This window comes from Heterodontus francisci, chromosome 32, assembly GCF_036365525.1.
Source record: "Heterodontus francisci isolate sHetFra1 chromosome 32, sHetFra1.hap1, whole genome shotgun sequence".
NCBI lineage: Eukaryota > Metazoa > Chordata > Chondrichthyes > Heterodontiformes > Heterodontidae > Heterodontus > Heterodontus francisci.
Window position 1 is genome coordinate 55,903,358 of NC_090402.1, and position 9,291 is coordinate 55,912,648.

The window sequence follows — 9,291 nt, forward strand, 5'->3', positions numbered from 1 at the left end:
ACTGGGGAGTGTGCAGAGAGGGGCAACAGGACTGGGGAGGATGCAGAGAGGGGCAACAGGACTGGAGAGTGTGCAGAGAGGGGCAACAGGACTGGGGAGGATGCAGAGCCGCAACAGGCCTGGAGAAGGTGCAGAGAGCGGCAACAAGATTGGAGAGCATGCAAAGAGCGGCCACAGGACTGGGGAGAGTGCAGGGAGGGCCATTGGGACTGGGGAGTGTGCAGAGAGGGGCAACAGGACTGGGGAGTGTGCAGAGAGGGGCAACAGGACTGGGGAGGATGCAGAGCCGCAACAGGCCTGGAGAAGGTGCAGAGAGCGGCAACAAGATTGGAGAGCATGCAAAGAGCGGCCACAGGACTGGGGAGAGTGCAGGGAGGGCCATTGGGACTGGGGAGTGTGCAGAGAGGGGCAATGGGACTGGGAAGGATGCAGAGAGCCGCAACAGGCCTGGAGAGGGTGCAGAGAGGGGCAATGGGACTGGAGAGGGTGCAGAAAGGGGCAGTAGGACTGGAGAGGGTGCAGAAAGGGGCAATGGGACTGGGAAGGATGCAGAGAGGGGCAACAGGACTGGAGATGGTGCAGAGAGGGGCAACGGGACTGGGGAGGCTGCAGAGAGGGGCAACAGGACTGGGGAGGCTGCAGAGACGGGCAACGGGACTGAGGAGCGTGCAGAGAGGGGCAATGGGACTGGGGAGTGTGCAGAGAGGGGCAAAGGGACTGGGGAGTGTGCAGAGAGGGGCAACAGGCCTGGGGAGTGTGCAGAGACGGGCAGTAGGACTGGGGAATGTGCAGAGAGGTGCAATGGGACTGGGGAGTGTGCAGAGTGGGGCAATGGACTGGGGAGTTTGCAGAGAGGGGCAAAGAGACTGGGGAGTGTGTAGAGCGGGGCAACGGGACTGGGGAGTGTGCAGAGAGGGGCAAAGGGACTGGGCAAGGAAGGTGCAGAGAGGGGCAACAGGACTGCGGGGGGGGTGCAGAGAGGGGCAACAAGACTGAGAAGGGTGCAGAGAGGAGCAGCAGGACCCGTTCCAGTGTAAAAAGAATGAGCTGCGAGGAGTGCTGAGAGGAAATGAGGGCGGAGTGGGGTTGGTCTCACTGAAGGATCGTGATTATGAAATACAATGGGTTAGCAAACTTCAGTTTAGCCTGGGTCATTGGAGAATGAGACATAATTTAAATCAGTGAGAAATACTTTAAAACTTTACTTTAACTCATTGAGAGAGGGAAAACAGTCTGGAATCCTGCTGTTTATCACTGCCCTGGTGGAGAGGGAAGGTGAGAGGTGGTGGACTGCAGCAGAGGGAGGAGAGGAGGGGAGATAGGTGGTGGACTGCAGCAGAGGGAGGAGAGGAGGGGGTGGGGAGGGGAGGTGGTGGACTGCAGCAGAGGGAGGAGGGGTGGGGAGGGGAGAGGTGGTGGACTGCAGCAGAGGGAGGAGAGGAGGGGAGGGGAGAGGTGGTGGACTGCAGCAGAGGGAGGGAGGGGTGGGGAGGGAGAGGTGGTGGACTGCAGCAGAGGGAGGAGAGGAGGGGAGAGGTGGTGGACTGCAGCAGAGGGAGGAGAGGAGGGGTGGGGAGGGGAGAGGTGGTGGACTGCAGCAGAGGGAGGAGAGGAGGGGAGAGGTGGTGGCCTGCAGCAGAGGGAGGAGTGGAGGGGAGAGGTGGTGGCCTGCAGCAGAGGGAGGAGAGGAGGGGTGGGGACGGGAGAAGTGGTGGACTGCAGCAGAGGGAGGAGGGGTGGGGAGGGGAGAGGTGGTGGACTGCAGCAGAGGGAGGAGAGGAGGGGTGGGGAGGGGAGAGGTGGTGGACTGCAGCAGAGGGAGGAGAGGAGGGGAGAGGTGGTGGTTTACAGCAGAGGGAGGAGAGGAGGGGAGGTGAGAGGTGGTGGACTGCAGCAGAGGGAGGAGAGGAGGGGTGGGGAGGGGAGAGGTGGTGGACTGCAGCAGAGGGAGGAGGGGTGGGGAGGGGAGAGGTGGTGGATTGCAGCAGAGGGAGGAGAGGAGGGGAGAGGTGGTGGACTGCAGCAGAGGGAGGAGAGGAGGGGTGGGGAGGGGAGGTGGTGGACTGCAGCAGAGGGAGGAGAGGAGGGGAGAGGTGGTGGTTTACAGCAGAGGGAGGAGAGGAGGGGAGGTGAGAGGTGGTGGACTGCAGCAGAGGGAGGAGAGGAGGGGGTGGGGAGGGGAGAGGTGGTGGGACTGCAGCAGAGGGAGGAGAGGAGGGGAGAGGTGGTGGCCTGCAGCAGAGGGAGGAGTGGAGGGGAGGGGAGGGGAGAGGTGGTGGCCTGCAGCAGAGGGAGAGGAGGGATGGGGATGGGGAGGGGAGAGGTGGTGGACTGCAGCAGAGGGAGGAGAGGAGGGGAGAGGTGGTGGTTTACAGCAGAGGGAGGAGAGGAGGGGTGGGGACGGGAGAAGTGGTGGCCTGCAGCAGAGAGAGGAGAGGAGGGAAGGTGAGAGGTGGTGGCCTGCAGCAGAGGGAGGAGTGGAGAGGAGGGAGTGATTGTTTGAGGACACTAATATACTTTCGTTCACCAATACCATGTCCAGGAATTGTTGGGCTGAAGTATTTAAGATGGTGTTTTTGTTGCAGCAAAGGCAGCGATTTGGAAATGTTGCTCAGACGTCTCCCAGACACCAGCCCAGCAGAGCAGCAACAACTGCAGGAGAAACACCTTCAAAAGCTCTCACATGCGCAGCAGGATCTGGGAAGGTAAATAGCATGTATACTGCACAGGGATTCTGGCGACGTACAGGGGATCTGCTTATTGACCAAATGGTGACAGTGTCAAAGGCCATGACCCCTGACCCCGAGGTAGTTGCTGACCTCAGCACTGCTACTGTCATGCAAGGTTCACGGGAGTGTTACTTCACTGACTGAGCTTTGCTATTGACCAGGGTGGGGAGCACTGTGGGACTCCCCATGTGGTGAGACCACTAGCAGACCATAACAAAGGAACGCCACTGTCATCCAGTCCACTCGGACTCTTAGGAACAGGAGGAGGGGACACAATAAGTGGAGTCTGTCTGTCTGGCCCTCGATGTCCCGCACTGTCTGTCTGTCTGGCCCTCAATGACCCCCACAGTCTGTCCATCCGGCCGTCTTTGTCCCCCACTGTCTGTCTGTCTGGCCCTCGATGTCCCGCACTGTCTGTCTGTCTGGCCCTCGATGTCCCCCACTGTCTGTCCATCTGGCCCTCGAAGTCCCCCACTGTCTGTCCGTCTGGCCCTCGAAGTCCCGCACTGTCTGTCTGTCTGGCCCTCGATGTCCCCCACTGCTGTCCGTCTGGCCTCGATGTCCCGCACTGTCTTCCGTCTGGCCCTCGATGTCCCGCACTCTGTCTGTCTGGCCCTCGATGTTCACCGCAGTCTGTCTGTCTGGCTCTCGATGTCCCGCACTGTGTCTGTCTGGCCCTCAATACACATATCCCACCCAGATCTGCTGGGGTCGGGGCTGGTAGGAGAATGCTGGTGGGGAATAGAAACTGGTTAAAGAATGAACAGTGGAAGTGCAGTAGTTTCTCATTTTAATGCCTTCTAACCATGTGCCATTGTTCTGGTTCAAAGAGGACAGCTCACTCCCTGAGACTGTGAATGAAGGTACTATGAGTACACTGTGGCAACGAGGGTGGAGGACAAGCACATCCTTCAGTGACCTCCTGAATGACTTCAAATCCAAGATTGGGCAGACGGTCAGGACAATACAATTAAGGTGCAAAGAAAGCTAGATGTGAGTGTCACCAGCAGAAATTCCAACTCACCAGAAGTTAATCACTCACCCTCCCCCCAACAGTAGTATCACTCTCACGAACCTCTCACCCCCCCCAAACACAGTGTTAATCACTCTCTCACCCCACCCCCAAACAGTGTTAATCACTCTCACACCCCACCCCCAAACAGTGTTAATCACTCTCTCACCCCCACCCCCAAACAGTGTTAATCACACTCTCACCCCCACCCCCAACAGTGTTAATCACTCTCTCACCCCCCACCCACCCAAACAGTGTTAATCACACTCTCACCCCCACCCCAAACAGTGTTAATCACTCTCTCACCCCACCCCCAAACAGTGTTAATCACTCTCTCACCCCCCACCCCCAAACAGTGTAATCACTCTCTCAACCCCACCCCCAAACAGTGTTAATCACTCTCTCACCCTCCCCCCCAAACAGTGTTAATCACTCTCTCACCCTCCCCCCCAAACAGTGTTAATCACTCTCTCACCCCCACCCCCAAACAGTGTTAATCACTCTCTCACCCCTCCACCCCCAAACAGTGTTAATCACTCTCTCACCCTCCCCCCAAACAGTGTTAATCACTCTCTCACCCTCCCTCCCCAAACAGTGTTAATCACTCTCTCACCCTCCCCCCCAAACAGTGTTAATCACTCTCTCACCCTCCTCCCAAACAGTGTTAATCACTCTCTCACCCTCCCCCCAAACAGTGTTAATCACTCTCTCACCCTCCTCCCAAACAGTGTTAATCACTCTCTCACCCCTCCCCCCAAACAGTGTTAATCACTCTCTCACCCTCCCCCCAAACAGTGTTAATCACTCTCTCACCCTCCTCCCAAACAGTGTTAATCACTCTCTCACCCTCCTCCCAAACAGTGTTAATCACTCTCTCACCCTCCTCCCAAACAGTGTTAATCACTCTCTCACCCTCCCCCCAAACAGTGTTAATCACTCTCTCACCCTCCCCCCCAAACAGTGTTAATCACTCTCTCACCCTCCTCCCAAACAGTGTTAATCACTCTCTCACCTCCCACCCCAAACAGTGTTAATCACTCTCTCACCCCCACCCCAAACAGTGTTAATCACTCTCTCACCCCCACCCCCAAACAGTGTTAATCACTCTCTCACCCCCACCCCCAAACAGTGTTAATCACTCTCTCACCCCCACCCCAAACAGTGTTAATCACTCTCTCACCCCCACCCCCAAACAGTGTTAATCACTCTCTCACCCTCCTCCCAAACAGTGTTAATCACTCTCTCACCCCCACCCCCAGTGTTAATCACTCTCTCACCCTCCTCCCAAACAGTGTTAATCACTCTCTCACCCCACCCCCCAAACAGTGTTAATCACTCTCTCACCCTCCTCCCAAACAGTGTTAATCACTCTCTCACCCCCACCCCCAAACAGTGTTAATCACTCTCTCACCCCCACCCCCAAACAGTGTTAATCACTCTCTCACCCTCCTCCCAAACAGTGTTAATCACTCTCTCACCCCCACCCCCAAACAGTGTTAATCACTCTCTCACCCCCACCCCCAAACAGTGTTAATCACTCTCTCACCCTCCTCCCAAACAGTGTTAATCACTCTCTCACCCCCACCCCCAAACAGTGTTAATCACTCTCTCACCCCCACCCCCCAAACAGTGTTAATCACTCTCTCACCCTCCTCCCAAACAGTGTTAATCACTCTCTCACTCCCACCCCCAAACAGTGTTAATCACTCTCTCACCCTCACCCCCAAACAGTGTTAATCACTCTCTCACCCTCCTCCCAAACAGTGTTAATCACTCTCTCACCCTCCCCCCCAAACAGTGTTAATCACTCTCTCACCCTCCTCCCAAACAGTGTTAATCACTCTCTCACCCTCCTCCCAAACAGTGTTAATCACTCTCTCACCCTCCCCCCCAAACAGTGTTAATCACTCTCTCACCCTCCTCCCAAACAGTGTTAATCACTCTCTCACCCTCCTCCCAAACAGTGTTAATCACTCTCTCACCCTCCTCCCAAACAGTGTTAATCACTCTCTCACCCTCCTCCCAAACAGTGTTAATCACTCTCTCACCCTCCTCCCAAACAGTGTTAATCACTCTCTCACTCCCACCCCCAAACAGTGTTAATCACTCTCTCACCCCCACCCCCAAACAGTGTTAATCACTCTCTCACCCCCCCCACCCCCAAACAGTGTTAATCACTCTCTCACCCCCACCCCCAAACAGTGTTAATCACTCTCTCACCCCCACCCCCAAACAGTGTTAATCACTCTCTCACCCTCCTCCCAAACAGTGTTAATCACTCTCTCACCCCCACCCCCAGTGTTAATCACTCTCTCACCCTCCTCCCAAACAGTGTTAATCACTCTCTCACCCCCACCCCCCAAACAGTGTTAATCACTCTCTCACCCCCACCCCCAAACAGTGTTAATCACTCTCTCACCCTCCTCCCAAACAGTGTTAATCACTCTCTCACTCCCACCCCCAAACAGTGTTAATCACTCTCTCACCCCCACCCCCAAACAGTGTTAATCACTCTCTCACCCCCACCCCCAAACAGTGTTAATCACTCTCTCACCCCCACCCCCAAACAGTGTTAATCACTCTCTCACCCCCACCCCCAAACAGTGTTAATCACTCTCTCACCCTCCTCCCAAACAGTGTTAATCACTCTCTCACCCCCACCCCCAGTGTTAATCACTCTCTCACCCTCCTCCCAAACAGTGTTAATCACTCTCTCACCCCCACCCCCAAACAGTGTTAATCACTCTCTCACCCCCACCCCCAAACAGTGTTAATCACTCTCTCACCCTCCTCCCAAACAGTGTTAATCACTCTCTCACCCTCCCCCCAAACAGTGTTAATCACTCTCTCACCCTCCTCCCAAACAGTGTTAATCACTCTCTCACCCCCACCCCCAAACAGTGTTAATCACTCTCTCACCCCCACCCCCAAACAGTGTTAATCACTCTCTCACCCCCACCCCCAAACAGTGTTAATCACTCTCTCACCCTCCTCCCAAACAGTGTTAATCACTCTCTCACCCCCACCCCCAAACAGTGTTAATCACTCTCTCACCCCTCCTCCCAAACAGTGTTAATCACTCTCTCACCCCCACCCCCAAACAGTGTTAATCACTCTCTCACCCCCACCCCCAAACAGTGTTAATCACTCTCTCACCCCCACCCCCAAACAGTGTTAATCACTCTCTCACCCCCACCCCCAAACAGTGTTAATCACTCTCTCACCCCCACCCCCAAACAGTGTTAATCACTCTCTCACCCTCCCCCCAAACAGTGTTAATCACTCTCTCACCCCCACCCCCAAACAGTGTTAATCACTCTCTCACCCTCCTCCCAAACAGTGTTAATCACTCTCTCACCCCCACCCCCAAACAGTGTTAATCACTCTCTCACCCCACCCCCAAACAGTGTTAATCACTCTCTCACCCTCCTCCCAAACAGTGTTAATCACTCTCTCACCCCCACCCCCAAACAGTGTTAATCACTCTCTCACCCTCCTCCCAAACAGTGTTAATCACTCTCTCACCCCCACCCCCAAACAGTGTTAATCACTCTCTCACCCCCACCCCCAAACAGTGTTAATCACTCTCTCACCCCACCCCAACAGCGTTAATCACTCTCTCACCCTCCTCCAAACAGTGTTAATCACTCTCTCACCCCCACCCCAAACAGTGTTAATCACTCTCTCACCCCTCCTCCCAAACAGTGTTAATCACTCTCTCACCCCCACCCCCAAACAGTGTTAATCACTCTCTCACCCCCACCCCCAAACAGTGTTAATCACTCTCTCCCCCACCCCAACAGTGTTAATCACTCTCTCACCCCCACCCCAAACAGTGTTAATCACTCTCTCACCCCCACCCCCAAACAGTGTTAATCACTCTCTCACCCCCCCCCCAAACAGTGTTAATCACTCTCTCACCCCCACCCCCAAACAGTGTTAATCACTCTCTCACCTCCTCCCAACAGTGTTAATCACTCTCTCACCCTCCTCCCAAACAGTGTTAATCACTCTCTCACCCCCACCCCCAAACAGTGTTAATCACTCTCTCACCCCCTCCCAAACAGTGTTAATCACTCTCTCACCCTCCTCCCAAACAGTGTTAATCACTCTCTCACCTCCTCCCCAAACAGTGTTAATCACTCTCTCACCCCCCAAACAGTGTTAATCACTCTCTCACCCCCACCCCCAAACAGTGTTAATCACTCTCTCACCCCTCCTCCCAAACAGTGTTAATCACTCTCTCACCCTCCTCCCCAAACAGTGTTAATCACTCTCTCACCCCCACCCCCAAACAGTGTTAATCACTCTCTCACCCCACCCCCAAACAGTGTTAATCACTCTCTCACCCTCCACCCCCAAACAGTGTTAATCACTCTCTCACCCCCACCCCCAAACAGTGTTAATCACTCTCTCACCCCACCCAAACAGTGTTAATCACTCTCTCACCCCACCCCCAAACAGTGTTAATCACTCTCTCACCCCCACCCCAAACAGTGTTAATCACTCTCTCACCCTCCACCCAAACAGTGTTAATCACTCTCTCACCCCCACCCCCAAACAGTGTTAATCACTCTCTCACCCCCACCCCAAACAGTGTTAATCACTCTCTCACCCCCACCCCCAAACAGTGTTAATCACTCTCTCAACCCTCCTCCCAAACAGTGTTAATCACTCTCTCACCCCCACCCCCAAACAGTGTTAATCACTCTCTCACCCCCACCCCAAACAGTGTTAATCACTCTCTCACCCCCACCCCAAACAGTGTTAATCACTCTCTCACCCCACCCCCAAACAGTGTTAATCACTCTCTCACCCCCACCCCCAAACAGTGTTAATCACTCTCTCACCCCACCCCCAAACAGTGTTAATCACTCTCTCACCCCCCCCAAACAGTGTTAATCACTCTCTCACTCCCCACCCCCAAACAGTGTTAATCACTCTCTCACCCCCACCCCCAAACAGTGTTAATCACTCTCTCACCCTCACCCCAAACAGTGTTAATCACTCTCTCACTCCCACCCCCAAACAGTGTTAATCACTCTCTCACCCCCACCCCCAAACAGTGTTAATCACTCTCTCACCCTCACCCCAAACAGTGTTAATCACTCTCTCACCCCCACCCCCCAAACAGTGTTAATCACTCTCTCACCCCCACCCCCAAACAGTGTTAATCACTCTCTCACCCCCCACCCCCAAACAGTGTTAATCACTCTCTCACCCCCACCCCCAAACAGTGTTAATCACTCTCTCACCCCCACCCCCAAACAGTGTTAATCACTCTCTCACCCCCACCCCCAAACAGTGTTAATCACTCTCTCACCCCCACCCCCAAACAGTGTTAATCACTCTCTCACCCCCCACCCCAAACAGTGTTAATCACTCTCTCACCCCCACCCCAAACAGTGTTAATCACTCTCTCACCCCACCCCACATTCACAGTGTTAATCACTCTCTCACCCCCCCCCAAACAGCTGTTAATCACTCTCTCACTCCCCACCCCCAAACAGTGTTAATCACTCTCTCACTCCCACCCCCAAACAGTGTTTA

General features: G+C 54.7%; 1 protein-coding gene across 1 annotated transcript in view; it reads left to right on the top strand.

The window, feature by feature from the left end:
• The window catches only part of LOC137347527 (neutrophil cytosol factor 2-like), a 165,672-nt gene that overhangs the window by 129,770 nt on the left and 26,611 nt on the right, over positions 1-9,291 (top strand). Inside the window, exons 9-10 of the mRNA XM_068011981.1 lie at positions 2,586-2,705; positions 3,562-3,715. Of these exons, the coding sequence (XP_067868082.1) occupies positions 2,586-2,705; positions 3,562-3,715 (274 nt within the window). The remainder of the gene's footprint in view (positions 1-2,585; positions 2,706-3,561; positions 3,716-9,291) is intronic.